At 44.0% G+C, this 20,459-nt stretch overlaps 1 protein-coding gene across 3 annotated transcripts in view; it reads left to right on the plus strand.

The window, feature by feature from the left end:
• Positions 1-12,364: 12,364 nt before the first annotated feature.
• The window catches only part of LOC307065002 (ATP-binding cassette sub-family C member 4), a gene marked incomplete at both ends in the record, with an annotated part of 215,197 nt that continues 207,102 nt past the window's right edge, over positions 12,365-20,459 (plus strand). For 2 of the 3 annotated variants that reach the window (XM_079721737.1, XM_079721738.1), the window contains one exon: positions 12,380-12,453. In XM_079721737.1, coding sequence (XP_079577863.1) covers positions 12,380-12,453 — 74 coding nt within the window. Of the gene's footprint in view, positions 12,454-20,459 lie in introns of all 3 variants that reach the window. The other variant, XM_079721739.1, reaches the window with a different exon arrangement.

Below are 20,459 nucleotides of genomic sequence, written 5' to 3' on the forward strand. Positions count from 1 at the left end.
TTATGAAAATGTTAATGAAAGTGATTTGAGGGACTTCCCTGGTGGTCCAGTGGTTAAGACTCCTTGCTCCCAATGCAGGGGGTCTGGGTTCAATCCCTGGTCAGGGTACTATTTAGATCCCGCATGCCGCAACTAAAGATCCTGCGCATGGTAATGAAATCCTGCATGCCACAACTAAGACCCAGTGCAGCCAAATAAATAAATATTAAAAAAATAAAAAAGAAAGTGATTTGAAAGGTCTGGTTTTCTCACCGCACTGGTGCTTCTAAACATATACACTATTTGTATGGATAGAGATATTACAGTCAATCAAGTAAATGAGTTATTTGTAGCCACATAATTTCAAAGCAAACTCCTTTCTCAAATGATTCCAACATTAAAGCATATCTTCTGTAGGATATGAGTGCATTTTGACATGGGAACTTATGTGGGGTGGGACCCATCAGAAGTGTCCAAAGCCAAGGCCACTTTTGTGGACATGCAACCTGTGCATTAGGACAAGGCCCCTGTTGAGAAGGGCCCTGAGATTGGTTTAATGATCTGCTGTTGTTATCTTGGAAGTCTTAATAATTTTTTAAAAATGAACCCAACATTCTCAGTTATCACTGGGCCCTCCAAATTGTGTAGCTGGTCCTGTCCAGAACTTAATAAGATTTTAAAACAGCCCTGGGTGGAGCTGTTCATCATTCCAAAACAATAAGGATACTGCTTCCTTTGCTTTGGCTTGTTTTTAGGTCCTGTGTTTCATTCATTTGAAAAATGTATGAGATTTTATTATTCTTACAGGGTAGCCTAGATTTTAAAAGTTGGGACTTGAAAAGACAAAACTCCTGTTAACCAAAGACACAGATCAACATCAGAAGGCATTACAAACAGTGCCAAGAATTTACAAAAAATAAAGGGTACATCAAAATTAAATTCAGACTAAGCACTTCAGTAGGTATTGGCGGCCAAATTGCATCCAGGCTGGGAACCAAGAGTGAACAAACATTTACCTCCACAAATTAAATTTGAAGTGGCTGCAAGACATTTTCATCTACTTCAGATAAAGTTTTAATATGGCTGTATCCACAGTCCATCAAAGTACTGTCTAGACAATGGATGGCATTTTCTGTTTGGGGAAACCAGGGGAGGAAAAACCTCAGGGCCACATCCTGCTGATATCCTAGGAGACTCAATGTCAGGATAAGGCCCTGAGCATTCACTTAACCCTCCCCTTTCTTCCCATGCCCTGAGTCAAGGGCCAGGTGAGGACACTGCCATTTGTAGACATAAAAGGAAAACTCACTCTAGGGACTGGTGAGCGGAGACACACACACCCTAGGAGCCTCCGGTGCTCTTTGGACAGGATGAAGGGAAGGATCGCCAGTGGGAGTGGGGTTGTTCATCCTCATCCTCATCAGTTTTATTCTTTAAATAAAATTTATCTTAATTTGCTGGCCAATTTTTTTTTACCCTAAAAATAGTATCTGCTCATCATGTAACATTTAGAAAATATGGAAAAAAATAGAAGAAACCACCCATAATTTCACTTCTTTAAGAAAAACCATTACATCATTAGTACTTAGATATCTTTCCTTCTGGTCTCTCTTCCACAATAATGTATATTTTTACATAGATTGAGTAAAATATATGTTCATATTGTACATATATAATTTTGTTTCCTTTTTCCTCTTAAATGGCATGACGCAATCCGGATAAAGTAAAAAATAAGATGGTTGAAATTAATTCTAAATATATCAGTTATTATAATAAGTTAGTATTGATTGGTTTTATGAAATAAGAGAAATAAAATGTCATGTTGGATGAATAACAAAAGCCAGACCTGTACTGTTTACAGAAGACAAAACTAAACCATAAGGACCCATCAAGTTGAAAGGAAAAAAAAAAAAAACATTAGTCAGATACCAGGTAATACTAGCTAAAAGAAAGCAATAGCCATAGTCATTATACAAAATATATTTTATCCCTCAAATAAGATCTGAATAAAAATGAAAGTGTTGGGCCTCCCTGGTGGCGCAGTGGTTGAGAGTCTGCTTGCCAATGCAGGGGACATGGGTTCATGCCCCGGTCTGGGAGGATCCCACATGCCGCAGAGCGGCTAGGCCCGTGAGCCATGGCCGCAGAGCCTGTGCGTCCAGAGCCTGTGTCCCGCAACGGAAGAGGCCACAACAGTGAGAGGCCCGCGTACCGCAAAAAAATAAATAAAAATAAATAAATAAATAAATAACCCTCATCTTCCAGTAGTTTCTCCCATATATTTACCTTCTCACAGTTTGCCACCCCTAAAAACCTAACCTGGTTTTCCTTTGTCTTGTCATTTCTCTATAGATCTGTTTTTCTTTGTTAAGATGCTACATATACCCCAAGTTCTAAGGACCCCTTTGAGTTACTCAGCACTGCATTTCTCTCATATTTATGCATGCTGCACATGTCAATAAACTGTTTTTCTCTTGTCCATCTGCCTTATATCAGTTGGCCTTCTAGTGCCCCAGTCTTCTAGAAAGGTAGAAGAAAAAGGAATTTTTCCCTCCCCTACATGGTAAAATATAAATAACCTCAACATTTACCTTTTTACCACTTTTTAAGTGTATTGTTCTGTGGCATTAAGTACATCCACATTGTCGTACAACTGCCACCACCATCCATCTCCAGAACTTTTTCATCTTCCCCAGCTGAAACTATGTACCCATTAAACAACTCCCCACCCACCCCAAACCCCCATCCCCTGGCAAATACCATTCTACTTCCTGTCTCTAAGAATTTGACTACTCTATGGACATGATATAACTGAAAATTGTTACCAAATGCAAGTTCACGTGCCCAACGCACGGTGAGGCCAGACAAACCAAAATGTCAGAGTTTGGAGTGGAGAAAGGTTTACTGCAGTGCCAAGCAAGGAGAACAAATGGCTCATGCTCAAAAACCCAAACTCTCTGATGGTTTTCAGGGAGTTTTTATAGGCAAAATTTGGGGTGAGGGCTGCAGGGTGTGTGACTTTCTTTGGATTGGTTGCTGGTGAGGTAACAGGGCGGTGTTCCAGGAATCCCGTGCTCAGCCTGAAGTTGCCATCCTCCACCTGGGTGAGGACTTCAGTTCCTGCAGAAGAACTCGAAGATACTGTTATGTATATTCCTTGAGGAGGAACCAGGATCCTGCTATAATCTCTGCATTATAGTTTCTTGATTGTTCCTCCTCTGTTTCAGCATTTCCTTATTTCCCTGAATAGCAACTGTTTGGACCTGCTCTTTGGCATTGAGGAAGGTCTAGGAGGCTGAAGTCTTTTTCCTGCAAATAAGAAATGGGGGGCACAGAACAGCTTTTGTGCCCAGGAGGGCCCTACAGGGTCCTGCTCAATTTCAGAATGTCATTTGGTGACTCAATACTTCTGGCCACCAAATGGTGGATTTTTTTCCCCCACACTAACCAGTTCTCCAACTCTCCGGACATCCACTGTGTCCTACAATTTAACTCAATTCTGACACTGTCTTCCTGGAGTTAGTGTCAGACCTTGTAGGTTAAGGGCTCAGTCCCACAGGTCTGCCACTCCTCCCCAGCTTTCGAAGCCAGTCCTAACTCCAGGTTGTCACACGTGCTTCTTACAGACTGGTTATAAGTCAGGGTTCCCACCACCCCTCCACGGGTTTCGTAATTTTCTAGAGTGGCTTACAACTTAGGAAAACAGTTTACTTAATTAGGTTACTAGTTTAGATTATAAATGGATTCAACTCAGGAACAGCCAGATGGAAGAGATGCATAGCAAGCTATGGGGGGAAAGGGCATGGGGCTTCCAAGCTCTCTCCAGGCAAGTCACCCTCCCAGCACCTCCATATGTCTGCCAACCTGGAAGATTTCTGAACCCCATCCTTTTGGGATTTTTATGTAGGCTTCATTACTTAGGCGCAGTTGATTAAGCCATTGGCCGTTGGTGATTGAACTGTTGCCAGCCCTTCTCCCCTCCCTGGAGGTGGGGGGTGGGACTGAAAGTTCCAACCCTTGAATCTGCTGTTTGGCTTCCCTGACAAACAGATTCATTCACTCAAACTCAGGTGTGGTTGAAAGGGGCTTGTTTTAAATAACAAAAGAAACCTTATCTCTCTTGTCTTAGACCTCCTAAAGGTTTGAGGAGCTCTGAGCCAGGAACAGGGTGAAGATCAAATGTATATTTCTAATTATAAATCACAATAACACAGTCTTCAGTGTTCATCCATGCTGCAGCAGGTGTCAGAATTTCCTTCCTTTTTAAGGCTGAAAGATACTCTATTGCATGTTTATACCACATTTTGTTTATTCATCCCAGAAATAACACTTTTGAATGCATTTATTTTCTTCAAATAAATCTTGACATACAGGGAATTCCCTTGTGGTCCAGTGGTTAGGACTCTGCACTTCCACCGCAGGGGGTACAGGTTCGATCCCTGGTCAGGGAACTAAGAGCCCTGGGTGGCACGGCCAAAGAATTTAAAAAAAAACAAACAAAAAAATGAAAACTAGTATCTCTTTAGGAAAAAAATCTTGACATACATATTCAGATGGGTTTCACATATGGACAAAAAGTCTGAAGTTATTTATTTCCCTCTTGTGCTGATATCCACTTATTAGCTCTTTTTTTTTTTTAAAGCTGAAAATGGAACTAACAGGATTCTTCCTTCTCTCCTACAGATTAGTCTATGTTTTACCTGTAAATAAAGTAGTGAGTGACTAGTAAATATTCAACAAATACTGTTGAGAGATAGGTAAGAGCTGTTCTCATGTGAAGTGTGATTGAAGAATCTAATTCTGACCAAAAATTTATTCTACAATAGGCAATTGTGTAATCTGTGCCATTTCTAGGCTTTTAAGCTCATAAATACTTTAAAATTGTGTTTTCTTGGACTGGGCAATTAAAAAAAGAAATCCATGTCTCTGCTGTACAAGCTGATTTTTCTGCTGTTGTGATCGTACTGGTTCCAGGGTTTGGAGAGCACAGCGTTCCAGTCATTCTACCCAGCACGATTCTGGTGACACCACTTCACCTTGCTCTGAGGCAGCCATTTGCTCCAGCAAACTGTCTTTATACACATCCAGCCTCCTGGTTCTAAACTGCATCAAGTACCTCAGAAATGTTGATGCAATGATTACTTCTTTACTTTCTGTTTGTGACTCTAAAATCATATCTGAAGATGAAGAGAGAGGCAGCCCAAAGTGGCAGGAAGTTCATGGGCTTTGGGACCAATATCTGTGTTCAAATCTTGTTGTTTTTCCATTTTGGAGAATTCGCTTCACCTTTCTCTAAACTTTATTACCTGTAAGAAGATAATTATATATACCCTATACCTATTGCAAGGATTTAGTGAGATGATAAAAGGGTTCAGTTACACATTCAATGAAGGGTAGTTATTGTTAGTGAATGAAAAATATCACGTTTTGCCGAACAGTTGCCTTATATGACATAACCTTTGGTCAGAAGCATAATTCCAGACTGATTACAAATTCCTTGGAAGGCTGGATTTTTGGTGTGTTTTTCATATGAATATTGGTACGTACTTCATCTGCTATGTGTTGCTGAGAAAGCTAACATCAGCGATGATTTTATTTAGCAACAGTTTTTGTTCTTTCAACACTGCCTTCTGAAATTTAGAAAACCTCTGTTAATCTGTATAATGTAATACAGCATTTATTTTATTTTATTTTATTTTGTTTATTTATTTACTTATTTTTTGGCCACGCAGCGCTGCATGCCAGATCTTAGTTCCCTGACCAGGGTCAGACGAGCACCCCCCTGCAGTGGAAGAGCGGAGTCTTAACCACTGGGCCACCAGGAAAGTCACTACAGCATTTCTTTTAAAAAACTTTTTTTCCCTCAGGAAAAATAAGGTTTGCCTTGGTTTTTAATTACCCATAATCTGACAATACAGAAATAAACAATTACTGTTATCATTTGGAATATTTTCTTCCAGTGTTTCTTGTTTCACGCATCCTTGTGCAAAATTGGTATAATGGTTTCATGTCATTATATGAATATTTTCTGTTGTATTAGTTTGGTCCCCTGAAACTAAACTCTAGGACAAGAATTTGAATGCAGTAGATTATTTTGGTAGTGGTCCCAGGACACGCTGGCAATGGAGGGGGTAAGTGAGACAAGAAAGGGAATGAAGGCAGCAAAGGTTATATTATCAAGCACTTTCCCGGGATGGGCTACTGGAGCATAATCCTGCTGGGTAGCTTTAGGAGACAGTGCGGAACACAAGCCTCATGGTTAACTTCTCTGAGGAGTGAGTGAGTTGGGGTATTTATACTCCTGTCTGTCTGTTGACTGAAGGCTGCTGGGGGAGGAGAGCAGAGACATTAAATTCCCTGGTGCTCTGGGCCTGCCTTGTACTTGAGCAGAGCTGACGTGGTGGCCGACAAAGCCCTCAGGCAGAGTTGCAGGAAGTCAGGCTGGTGTGAAACGTAAGGGGCCAGGGCTTATGGGCAGGCACTGACAACACTGACTCGCCCATGTTATTAAACACTGGCTATAGAACAGTCTACAGCGTGGAGGAGTGCCTTCTCAAGGGTTGTACTCCTGCAGTTATTTCTTTTTCCATTTTCTGTTCCTCCTCACAGCAAAATTTCTCACAGGAGTTGTGCATAACCACTGTCTCCACACCTTCACACACTGTTCTCTGCTCAACACATTTTTTATAGTGTTTCTATCTCTCTTTAAAATACTGCTTTTCTGAAGTCACCAAAACCCTCCACTTTGCCAAATCCAATTGTTACTCTTCAGCCTTCAACTTACTGGCCTCTCACAAGCATAGGTTCCAGCTTTTCCTGCACTTCTGTGACCACATTTTCTCCCACCTCTATCTCCTTTGGCTTCTCCCTTTCTCTCTCTTTCCCTTTGTTTGTTTCCATACATCTTAGTTCTTTAAGGAAAATTCTAAGTAAATATAGGAAAATGAATATTTTATATAATTGGGGTTATATACACATTTTAAAAATAAAATTTGGCGATATTTTTACCATTCTTAAAATACTTCACATTAAAAGAAGAGGGAAAATTTACTAACCATTTAGAGACCATTTAGCAAACCAAAGCGCCTTGTGATAACATTCACTTCTCCAGCTGTCATTCTTTAGGCAAGTTCAGTTTCACAGAAGACAACTGAGGCCTAGAGGCATATAAATTGCCAAAATTATATGTACAAACTCATTATTCCTAGCAGAGAGCCTCAGATCCTTACCTTGAAGCCTATTCAATACTACTTTACAAGCTGGTTTAAAAGCATTTAAGCCGGGGGGTGGGGGGGGCTTCCCTGGCGGCACAGTGGTTAAGAATCCGCCTGCCAATGCAGGGGACACAGGTTCGAGCCCTGGTCCCGGAAGATCCCGCATGCCACGGAGCAACTAAGCCCATGCACTACAACTACTGAGCCTGCGTTCTAGAGCCTGTGAGCCACAACTACTGAGCCCATGTGCCAACGACAAATGAAGCCCATGCGCCTAGAGCCTGTGCTCCACAACAAGAGAAGCCACTGTGGTGAGAAGCCCACACACCACAATGAAGAGTAGCCCCCACTTGTCACAACTAGAGAAAGCCCGTGCACAGCAATGAAGACCCAGTGCAGCCAAAAAAAAAAAAAAAAAAGGCATTTAAAAGTAAAATAGTATTCAAAAAAGGAAATGAAGAAATAAAAATGTAGAAAAAATAGACGTGAATTTTTTAAAGTTTAAAAATGTTGTTTTTTGTTATTCAATATATATACATAAATCAGTAAACCCCTATACCTATGTTTCATTAGGCCCAAGAGTATTGCACCAAATGACACAATACCACATGCTGGTAATGATACTAAATAATTAATAACATTTGTCATTATGTTCTGCCCACTCTGAGAATGGAGGGCCATCAGCAATACATTTTAGAAAAATGCCCATCAAAAAGTCAACATTTTTTGTTTTAATATTGGAACATAATGGAATTTATTTCCATTATCTACATTACAATAAAAGCCTTCACTCAAAGGTGTGTCTCTAAGGATGGAAATTGCTAAATTGTAAGCTCTGTGAGGGTATGAAACTTCCATTTCACTTAGATGCAATTTGCTACTTCTATACCTACAGCTTCCCTGAGAGTTCATATCTAACAGGCATGGGGGGGGGACTTCCCTAGGACTCTGAGCTCCCAGTGCAGGGGGCCCGGGTTCAATCCCTGGTCAGGGAAGTAGATCTCGCATGCATGCCACAACAAAGATCCCGTTGCTGCAACTAAGACCCGGCGCAGCCAAAATAAATAACTAAATATTAAAAAAAATAATAAAAGGAATGAAGGGAAGTCTTTTCAGAAAACCAAAAAGAAATTCTAAAGTTTTTAATGTTCAGGAAGAGTGCTTCAGCTTTTTAACCCCTGAACGTTATAGATCTATGAGTATCTAAAACAGAGATTAAACAATAATATGCAATACAAATTAATTTTATCTATTTCTTACCTCAAATTCTTTTTCTCTTAGTTTAATATATAATAATAAAAAATTTTTTTAATGAAGAAAAAAATGGATGGACCCGATGGTAATTTGCAAGGGATGGAAAGGAGATTATGATGATAACTTAGGTAGTGTTTAATTTTTATTTATTTATTTATATATTTATTTTGAAAAAATATTTATTTATTTATTTATTTTGGCTGCCCTGGGTGTTAGTTGCGGCACGCGGGATCTTCGTTGCAGCATGTGGGCTTCTTAGTTGCGGCATGCATGTGGGATCTAGTTCCCCAACCAGGGATTGAACCCGGGCCCCCTGCATTGGGAGCATGGAGTCCTACCCACTGGACCACCAGGGAAGTCCCAGTGTTTAATTTTTAATTTTCTTGAGTTGAAGAAAGCTGTATCTCTATCAGATGCTATATAAGACTGAAATTCTCTAAGGGATCAATGGGGATATTTTATTAATATAGAATCGAATCTATAACTTAAAATCTATTTCCGATTTTCTTGAGTTGAAGAAAGCTGTATCTCTATCAGATGCTATATAAGACTGAAATTCTCTAAGGGATCAATGGGGATATTATATTAATATAGAATCAAATCTATAACTTAAAATCTATTTCCAATTTTCTTGAGTTGAAGAAAGCTGTATCTCTATCAGATGCTATATAAGACTGAAATTCTCTAAGGGATCAATGGGGATATTTTATTAATATAGAATCGAATCTATAACTTAAAATTTATTTCCAATTTTCTTGAGTTGAAGAAAGCTGTATCTCTATCAGATGCTATATAAGACTGAAATTCTCTAAGGGATCAATGGGGATATTTTATTAATATAGAATCGAATCTATAACTTAAAATCTATTTCCGATTTTCTTGAGTTGAAGAAAGCTGTATCTCTATCAGATGCTATATAAGACTGAAATTCTCTAAGGGATCAATGGGGATATTATATTAATATAGAATCAAATCTATAACTTAAAATCTATTTCCACTATTATAACATTTCGCCTTTTGGATAGTCTTCATCAGTGTCTTACCCGTGTTTCATAGATTTTTTTCACCTTTTCTTTCCTCCTTCCTTCCTTCCTTCCCTTCCTTCTCTCTTTGTTTTTTTGAGGGGCAGGTACAGAGATTTCTCGTATCTGCCCTGTCCCCGCACTCCATAGCCTCCCCACTACCAACATTCCTCCACCAGAGTGATACATTTGCTACAATTGATAAATCCACATTTACACATCCTAGTCACCCAAAGTCCATAGTTTACATTAGGGTTCACTCATGGTGTTGTGCATTCTATGGTTTTGGAAATATTTATAATGACGTTTTCATCATTATGGTATCATACAGAGTATTTTCATTGTCCAGAAATCCTCTGTGCTCCACCAGTTCATCCCTCACTCCCACCTCCACCCTCTGGCAGCCACTGATCTTTTTATTGACTCCATAGTTTTGCCTTTTTGTCGTATAGTTAGCTTTATACAGTATGCAGCCTTTTCAGGCTGGCTTCTTTCGCTTAGTAGTAAGCATTAAGCTTACTCCATGTCGTTTCATGGTTTGGTAGCTCATTTCTTCTTTGTGCTGAATAATATTCCATTGTCTGGATGGGTCAGTTTATCCATTCACCTACTGAAGGATTCTTGGTTACTTCCAAATTTTGGCAGTTATGAATAAAGCTGCTATAGGCATTTCACAGATTCAAAAAAATTCCTTTCCCTTCCTTCAAAATTGACCATAAAATCAACCAGCTTACTTCCAATATGCATCCAAACCAGACTGAAGAGGTGCCTCCTTTGGTCTACTTCATACTCTCTCCATATTTGCATTAATTGCTTTATTAAATTAGCATACTATTTTCTCCATCTTCCATGTATTTATTTTAAACAATGCAGGAAAATGCAATAAAACACCCAAATGGATCGACAAGTGCCATTACAATACAGAGATGGTTGTTTAATGGAAACTGAAAAAATTGACTCATAGGCAGAGATGGTTGGTTCATGCTCAGAAACCGCACACTCCCAGATGGTTTTGGGGGGACATTTTTATAGGCAAAATTTGGGGTGAGGGCTGCAGGGTGTGTGAATCTCTTCAGATTGGTTGCTGTGAGGTAACAGGGCAGTATTCCAGGAATCCTGTGCTCAGCCTGAAGTTACCATTCTCCACCTGGGCGGGGGCTTTATTTCCTGCAGAGGAACTCAAAGATATTTTTATGTATATTCATTGAGGAGGAACCAGGATCCTGCTTTAATCACTGCACTATAGTTTCTTGATTGTTCCTCCTTTGTTTCTGCAGTCTCTTACTTCCATGATTAGCAACTATTTGAATCTGCTCTTTGCAACAGGGAGGTCTAGGAGGCTGAAGTATTTATCCTGCAAGTAAGAAAGGAGGGGAAAAAGACAGGCTTTTGCGCCCAGAAGGACCCCACGGGGTTGTGCTTAGTTACAGATTTATTCATCTTGCATAACTGAAGCTAAAAGCCATTTTTAAAAAAATTGAAGTATAGTTGATTTACAATGTTGTGTTAAAAGCCATTATTAATAATACCATTTTAGCCAAGGTACATGGGAAATTATCAAAGTGATCTTGTTATAAGCACCAAGAACTTTGATCCTCCCTCATTTAGGGTAGAAGGGATGAGAAACTGCTGAGCTGGTAAGATAGCCACACAAATAACTCAACACTTAAGAGTGGGAGCCCAAGATTTTGTTCATTCAGTCCTCCAGTCATTGATTCACTCAAGGTGTATTCTAGGTACTTTCCACACACACTGTCCATCCTCCAGACCATGCTGGACTCTCGCTTGAGTCCAAATCAGAATTCATCATTTATTGATTTTAAGACCTTGGTCAAGTTCCGTCCTTAAGCCTCATCTTTTTCACCTGTGAAATAGGGATAATAATGCCTTCTTAAATAGGACATTGTTAGAGTTAAAAGTGAGATCAGATCCCCAGCAATTCGAACAACCGTGTTTTGTAAACATATGTCACTGTTACTCCACTAGGATCTGAGCACATGACGAAAGAAATCATAAGGCAGTCTCTCTCTCCCCATATTTCCCTTTCCTCATCTAAGAGGGCAGCAAAAAGCTCACAGAGGTCCCTCGCACAGTGCAGCACTGTGAGATGCTAAAAGCCTGTCCCCAGTGGCAACATGCAGTCATCTTCCCAAATCATTTGAGTTCTAACCCTATGTTACTTTTCTCTAGCTCTTGCAGCTCTACGAACATAATCTGTGCTAAACCCTGCTGTTGTCCGTGGTCAAATGCTCGGCCGCAGGTTGGAGACCCTCCCCCAGGACTCTAGTTTGGTCAGGATGTGGGCAGGGGGCCCAGAGGGCAGTCTGCTAACGCCTTCTGCCCGCTTTCTCCCGGCGTTCGGAAAGCGGCTGCCGAGGGGGCGTTTCTGAGCAGCAGGGGCGGGCAGATATGGCGCCTCCCCTCTCCACCTTCTGGGTGGGTGCCTGGGCTGGGAGCAAGAACTACGGCAGAGTTTGCAGCCAGGTGCCAGCACGTGGCCGCTTAGGCGCGGAGCCCGGTGTTCCCTGCGCTCGGCCTACCCGCCTCCATCCAAAGGCGCCGGCGGCCTTGCCTCACACCTTCGCCAGGCTCCCTACTGCGTCCGCGCGGCCAACCTTTTGTGCCGCCGCCCCCGCACGCGGCCTGTAGCTCTAGGCTCCCAGGGAGCCGGCAGCAGCGCGTTGCCGGCTTCCCCCAGGCGGCCCCGGGAGGCGGCGCGGCCTGGGAGGCGGGGACCCGGAGGGCCACAAGCGCTCCGCTCCCGGAAGCGAGTGGTTCTCTGGCTCCCGGAGCGCGGATCCGCGCGGTAGCCGGAGGTCCAGCATCCCAGCCGACGCCTCCAGGAGCAGCGGGAGCGGCGCCCACGCCGGAGCAGCGCCACCCCGGCCAGCGCCCGTCCTGGCCTGCAAGATGCTGCCGGTGTACCCGGAGGTGAAGCCCAACCCGCTGCAGGACGCGAACCTCTGCTCGCGCGTGTTGTTCTGGTGAGCGCCCCGCCTGAGCCGTGACACCCCTTGCCGCCGCGGGCCGGCGCCTGGCGCCCTTCAGGGGCAGAGCTCTGCGGCGAGCAAGCGCTTCCCGCTGGCGCCCAGGCCGCTGGGCTTCTTGCTGCCGGCGGGGCCGCCCCGCACTAGCCGCCTGGTACCCGCCTGCGCGCGGCGGCGGGGAAGAGGGCCGGTCATTGGGACCTGGCGGCGGCGGCGGCGCCGGGTGTCCCTGCCTTTCCGCTCGCTGCCCCGCCAGCTTCCAGTTCCCGGGAGCGGCGGGAGCAGGCGGGAGCAGGCGGCGGGGAGGCTGAGACCCGAGGCTGCCCGCGGGGAACCGGCCGCCCGCGGGAGGAGGGACTGCCCCCTCCCCACCCCCCGACTCCACCTCTGAACTGCACCCTTGTTTCTTTTTTTCGTAAGCAGGCAGCTTATGAACAGCTTCCTTTATGTGATTAGTGCCCTGGACCAGTCGCCGTTTTCCAACAATGTCCCCACCTTTCACCATATTCCTTGTGTCTTCTGTGACAGCAGCGTTCCAACTCCTCCGGGCTCCCTCTGTGTCTGTGACCCTGTCTCCCTCCCTCCCTCTCTCCGTGTGCGTCTCTCAGTGTCCTGGTACGTAGTTAAGGCAAATTTCTAGTGGATTAAAAAACACTCTTAATTTGTATTTAATGATCGGGGGACACTATTCGAGAACACGTTTTGCTTTTGCTTGGGACTCACAGCCACGACTGGAGTGTGTATTTGACCAGCTCTTTCCCTATTGGGAATCTTTACACTTCCACCTTTGAGGACCACTCTGGGGATGGGGTCCCTGAAGTCTGTGGGGTCTTATCCAGGTCTCTAGCCTTCAGAGAAGTGTTCTGTGGTCTTGGTGCAGGTGGTCTGCCCAGGAGTCCTATCGTCTTGAAACCACTAAAGAGTCCTTGAGTTGAGAGGAAACACCAATGAAAAACGGCTCAGAGAGAAGCTCTTAACTGAAGTTTTCCATCTAGTAGCTGGGACTACTAACTTCAACCTCTGGACTTCAGTCACACTTGCTTGATGATTAGATCTTTTGTTTCAGGACCCTAACCCATTCATCTTTCCCATATATTCTATTTCCTGTTTTTAATGGGACAGCCTAGGGGATCCCCCGGGGATGGGAGCTCCTATGCTTGTTTTGATGGTGGTGTATTCAGTTTGTGTATTTCAGGCTCAAGAGGGGCCTAGAAGAAGAAACATGGGTGTGGTTACGGTAACTTCAGGCAGGGCAAGGAACTCTCCAAGCCCATTCTGTTGGTGGACTTTGAAAATGTGTGCGAATGGAAATGGGAAGGTGAGGACTTCTCACTGATTTTGGTAGGCACCCGTTTCCAGTTTTCCTACTGGAGGTCAAGGACCTATTATCTCTTATTTTACAGCTGAAGGCACTGAAGCAGAGAGTTTGAATAAGTTGTCTACCATCACACAGCTAGTAAGTGGTGGAGAGGGGCCGTAAACTAGGCAGTCTGTCTCATAAGCCTGTGTTCCCTGTGTATGTAACTGCAGTTCTGAGCTGCTTCTGTTTGTATACTCGTTGGTAAACGCACAGAGAAGGCGATTGCAAACACATCTTTGTTCTTGTTGGCAGGAGTTTCTCAAGGGAAGTTCTTAGCAGCTGTTGGAGGTCATGGTATGGGATACATCTCTATAAACAAGCTAAAGGGCGACTGTTCTCAAAGTATGGTACTCAGCATTCTCATCACCTGGGCATTTGTTAGAAATGCAAATTCCGCTGCACTCATTCTAGGCCAGTTCTGTAAAATTAGAAACTCTTGGGATGGGGTTTAAACAAGCACTCCAGGTGATTCTTTTTTTTTAACATCTTTATTGGAGTATAATTGCTTTACAATGGTGTGTTAGTTTCTGCTTTATAACAGTGAATCAGTTATACATATACATAGGTTCCCCTATCTCTTCCCTCTTGCATAAGCACTCCAGGTGATTCTGATGGAAGGTTGGTGCTGGCTACAGCTTTAAGTCACTTCTCCCATTGGCATTGTTACTTCAGTATTAACTTTTAAAAAGGAGTCCAGGACTTCCCTGGCAGTCCAGTGGTTAAGACCCCGCTTTTCCACTGCAAGGGGCACGGGTTTGATCCCTGGTCCGGGAACTAAGATCCCGTATGCCACGCGGCCAAAGTAAGAAAGAAGGTGGGGGCAGGGTCCAGACTTTGCGAAGTTAGTTGTTGACCGTGATTGCCATCCTGTATTCAAAGTCTGAGGTGCCTTAGTGATTTCCTTGTGTCCCCAACTTGGCTGTCACGGGAAAGCTGAAATGAGCCCAGCCAGGAAGTTCCGCCCAAAGAGAAGGCCCACCTTGTAGAGAAAAGTCAAGTTTTCATCTTCTCATTGGGTATGTGCTTCTTAAATTTCATCTGGGGTTTAGTGTTTCCACAGCACAGTCTGCGCACGTAGGATCTAAGGGGTCATACAGTATGGCTATTGATAATTTTTGTGGATTTTAGAAAATAATATATATTTTTCTATTTCTGTAAAATTTAAAACTATAGAGCAAGACGAAAAGAATAAGGATGGTTTCTATTAGCCAAGTACACTTGCTGATATTTTGGTTGTTTCTTAGTCTTTCTCCTAGAAATCTTTATGCACACCTCGTGCCCACATTCATCTTTTCTATAAAAGGAAATAGTTTTGAATCCTGAACCCTTCTTAATTTTCTATGGTTAACATTTACTTACGGCATTAAATAAGCATGGTATTAAAACATGGTATTTAATTGCAGTTTATGCAGTCTTTCACTTTTGTCTAGCACAGTTATATTGCTAATTATGATGTGATATATATCCATGACCTTGTATTTTGGTGCATCTTTCCTTTTTCTATATTCTCAGAAGTAAAATAACCAGTGAAAGGCTACATTGTTTTCCATCAGGTTTGGGCCAATTTGCCCTCTTAATAGCTGTTTGTGAGCTCATTTCATTGTCAGCTTTGAGTACGTGAATTACATTTTTCTGGGTCTAAAGTTAAAAATAATATCAAACTCGTTTTTTCTGTTTGTTTGTTTGCTTTGTTTTTTTTGGCTACGCCACGAGGCATGTGGGATCTTAGTTCCCCGACCAGCAATGGAACCCGCGCCCCCTGCATTGGAAGCGTGGAGCGTTAACCACTGGTCCGCCAGGGAAGTCCCCCAATATCAAACAGTTTTAATTTGAATTTATTTGATTTGCAGAAATGGAACCTTTTTTTGGTGTCTGTTGACCATTTATTTGTGTTTTTTTGAATTGTGTATTAATAGATTTTTTCCTATGAGGTATTTATATCTTTGAAATAACTTGTAATAGTGCTTATAATTTTCCAGACTTTCATTTCTCTTAATTTAGCTTAGAGGTTTTAAATTACATATCATTAAATATATCAAACTTTTCTTTTTGGTTTCTCCTGTTGCTTTTGTAATACCTTTTCTAAAACCCAGCATCATCTAAATCTCTGTAAGCATTTTACTTTACTTCTTGTTTCGTTTCTAACAATAAAGCCAGCTAGAATTTCTCTTAGTGTTAGATATAAGATAGGCCCCATTTTTTCTGAAACAGCCCATCTTCCTATCGTGGTTTATTGAACGATTCCTGCTCATCCCCATTATTGGAAATAAGTGGCATAAATTATGAACCGTGTCCAGTCTGCTGAGACTCTTCCTGGTCCTGTTCCCGCTGTCCTGCACTGCAGGCCTCTGGGGTGTGCTCTGTACTCCTCTCCCACCCTCGTCCCAGAGGCCAGCAGTTTGGGGGTTAGTGCGGGACCTGTCCCCAGAGGTGAGGGTTGAACAGTGTCTTGGGCCAGATGCACTTGGCCCATGAGGCAGTGGTTAAATTGTAGCTCCCCCGACGCTGACCACGTCTCAGCTGGTGAACTGTCACCTTGCAAAGGGAGTGCTGTTGTGGAAACTGCCACTGGTGTCCAGAGAGAATCTCTGGAGACTCTTGTCAGAGAAGCTGATGAATGAAGGGGGATGTGAGCTGGCTGAGTGCTGAGATGTTTAGGGAGGTTGGTCCTGTTAGGCCCTCAGTAAATGCTGATCGTGAATGCACAGAAATGTGTAATTCCAAACTAGGATTCTTTGCACCATTTTCATACCACTACTTGTTAGAGTCTTGGTGCTCTTTGTCAGCAGTCAGAAATCCACATGTTGTCGATGCAGGCTGGGTGAGCTTTTCAGGGCTCTTTCTCTGACTTTGGTTTGTTCCCCTTTCTTAGGTGTTTAGTTTGATTCATTTTGGCAATGTTATACAATAACCCCAGCACCATGGAAGATGAACACCCTAAAGTTGTATTAAAATTTACTACTAAGTCCTTACAGTGGAATACACAGTGTAACAAATTTAAGTTTACTTCCTATAGTATCTTCTTGATTTTTGGGGTCTTTATAGTCCTCATCTGCTCAGCCTGAGAGGTATCAACTAGTGTCCATTCAGATGTGTCACGTGGATAATTTGCCTTTCTGAGTCTTCCAGGGGTCCCCCAATGTGTTGACTCCCTTCCCTTTGTTGATGTGAAACAGACTGTCAGATATTTCTCCAGCAAATATGGGTTTATTTGGGATCAGCAGAGAGTTGCAATTCAGGGTCTGCAGCCATGGCGAGCCATGTGTACGTCTCCAAAGGGCAGGGGAAGGAGAACTCTTATAGAGGGGAAAAGAGTTGTGAGGGCTGTTGTCGTAAGCAGAGTCCATGGCTTTTCTTTCTCCTTTTTTTAAAAATAAATTTATTTATTTTGGCTGCTTTGGGTCTTTGTTGCTGTGGGCGGGCTTTCTCTAGTTGCGGCGAGCGGGGGCTACTCTTCGTTGTGGCGCGGGCTTCTCATTGCGGTGGCTTCCCTTGTTGCGGAGCACGAGCTCTAGGTGCGCGGACTTCAGTGGTTGCAGCACGTGGGCTCAGTAGTTGTGGCTCACGGGCTCTAGCACAGGTTCAGTAGTTGTGGCACACGGGCTTAGTTGTTCCGTGGCATGTGGGATCTTCCTGGACCGGGGCTCGAACCCGTGTGCCCTGTGTTGGCAGGCAGATTCTTAACCACCGTGCCACCAGGAAGCCCCATGGCTTTTCATTGCCTGAGTCCTTGGCAGGAAAGAAGAGGAGTCTGTCTGCTTGCCTTTGGGCTCTGATAGTTTTGCAGGCGTGAGAGCTCCCCCTCCTGGTCTCCCAACTATTTAATTGACGTTTCTGTTTGTTAATTTTTTTACCCTTCCCTGTCTGTCCCCCAGGCTATGTCTGCTACGTGGGGTGTGGAACACCTTCATCCTAAATCTTGCCTGTAACTTTTTGATGGATCCAGGGAACCCTGTCCCTCTTACCATGAGGCTGTTTCCATGGGTTTCCTCTTTGTGTGAGATAAGTCCTTGTAAGTGTTTTCTGTGTCCACCATGGATAAAATGAAGGTGACTACCTGTAATGCAGTGGGAAGGTCTGGACTTAGGTTTGGATGGACTCAGGTCTTATCTTCGGCCCTGCAGTTCTATGTAGCTACATGCAAGTGAATCTCAGCCTCCCCTGGCTTAAAATTGGGAGGCTGGAGATAATCCTAATGCATGTGACCCAGTCCAGAGTTATGGCCTCAGGTTGTTGGGGCCAGGGGATGCCTGAAGACAGGAAGGTAACTTTTAGGTCCATTCAAAGATTATTCCTTTTAAGATCTCTTTATGTTAGGTAAATACCTAGGGATAACTGAAAATGGCAGGGGGTAAACTGAATACTTTCTTCAGCTGTTAACTCATGTTTTCCCATTTTCAGCAGTATTTTCTGATGTGCTGTTAAAAATGCAGATGCAGGGCTCTTTCCCTCCCTGCCTCAAGGTATTCTGATTCTGGTAGGTGTGGAAGGGACCTGCATTTTAAGTTTATTCACAGCACTTACATGCAATTAGTCCTCAGAGATGGAACCATTTAGATAAAAATACACATAACCACTAACACCTATTGAATGCTTCCTCTGGGCTCAGAATCTTGCTCATTATTTTTACTTTAAAAAAATTTTTATTTATTTATTTTTGGCTGCATTGGGTCTTCGTTGCTGCCCGCTGGCTTGCTCTTCCTTTCAGTGCGTGGGCTTCTCATTGCGGTGGCTTCTCTTATGGCAGAGCCTGGGCTCTAGGCACATGAGCTTCAGTAGCTGTGGCGCAGGCTCAGTAGTTGTGGCGCACGGGCTTAGTTGCTCTGTGGCATGTGGCATCTTCCCAGACCAGGGATCGAACCTGCGTCCCCTGCATTAGCAGGTGGACTCTTAACCACTGCGCCACCAGGGAAGTCCCTGTTATTATTTTTAATGTCTCATTTAACCCTCAGACATTCCTATGAGTCAGTGATGCAGGCATCCTATGAATGAGGAAATCCAGGTCCAGAGAGGAGCCTCATAGCTGGGAGGTCTGAAGGCCCCAGCTGGGCCTCCACCCACATCCTCAGCACACCCCGGATGCTGGCAGTGCTCATTGTCCTGTCTGCCTGGCTTTAGCTCCCACAGGTTGGGTGAATAATAAATGAATATGCTGACAGTTAAAACTCATGTTAGTGACTGAATATGCTCTTTACATAGGCATGCATCTGGAGCATGTTTTCCTATGTTCTGTTTGTTATGCTGCTGCCCGAATTGCTGACTGGGTTGTTGGCATCCTTATTCCTCCAGCTCTGAAGGCATCAACCTGTCAGTTCCCCTTGACTTCTTCAGCCTCATTTGCTGGCATCAGATCCTGTTGATTCAACTTTAGACATGCCTTTGGAGTCATTCATTCATTCACTCATTCAGCAGCTGTTTCCTGAGTGTGGATGTGTGGAATTCACAGGACAGGGGACCACAGAGATGCCACCCTTCTGGAACTTGTGTCCCTCCCCGCCCCGTTCCGTCCTCACCCAACAGTCTTGGCTTCACGTCTCCCCCACGGGTCCTCCTGCTACCATTCTTTCCCCTAAAACAAATCCATGCCATCCCCCTGCTTAAAAATCTCCTTCCTCCTGCTCTCAAGAGTAATTCTTGGACTTCCCTGATGGCGCAGTGGTTAAGAATCTGCCTGCCAATGCAGGGGACACGGGTTCGAGCCCTGGTCCGGGAAGATTCCACATGCGGTGGAGCAACTAAGCCCGTGCGCCACAACTACTGAGCCTGCACTCTAGAGCCCGTGAGCCACAACTACTGAAGCCCGTGTGCCACAACTACTGAAGCCCGCGCGCCTAGAGCCTGTGCTCTGCAACAAGAGAAGCCACCACAATGAGAAGCCTGCGCCCCGCAACAAAGAGTAGCCCCCGCTCACTGCAACTAGAGAAAGCCCGCGTGCAGCAACGAAGACCCAATGCAGCCAAAAATTAAATAAATGAATAAATAAATAAATTTATTTTACAAAAAGAGTAAATCTTTAGCATGGCCTTCAAGGATCCTTCAGAATCTCGTTTCTGAGCCTCATCGCTCCTCATTTCTTACACAGCTGGGCTTGTCTGATGAGTTGAGGCCGACCTTACAGCTGTCCTGCCTTTGCAGGGCCATCAGCCCCAGGCCTGGGCTCCTGCCTGCTGAAAGGCAGCTGCCGCTGAGCGAGCCGTTGTGTTACCGGGGCTGTGGGAATAAATGCGGGACAGCAGCCCGATGCCCATGTTGTTTTCCCAGCACCACTGCCAGAGGCTCATTTATACAACACTGAGTCCTCATCCAGGTCGGGTTCGGTGGAGCAGTGCCCCATCTGAAGCCAGATTGCCTGGGTATAGATCTGACCTCTGCAACTTACCTGACCATCGCACGCACCTCACAGGGTTGCGGAGAGCATTAAATGAACCAAACGCTGGTGAAACATTGAGAACAGTGTCTGGCAGATAGCAAGCAGTAAACAAATGTTAAAAGATAGCCATGCCACCTTCTTGTTAGCGGTTGTAAGCTAACTTTTTCGTTTGTAAGTTGACACGGTCTATTTCCCAGATGGTGTGTGCTGCAGGAGGGTGTGAAGAAGGTGTGCACTGACCGATGCAGGGTTTTGAGGAGCGGTTGGACGGGG

Source organism: Hyperoodon ampullatus (assembly GCF_949752795.1).
Source record: "Hyperoodon ampullatus genome assembly, chromosome: 16".
NCBI classification, from domain to species: Eukaryota; Metazoa; Chordata; class Mammalia; order Artiodactyla; family Ziphiidae; genus Hyperoodon; species Hyperoodon ampullatus.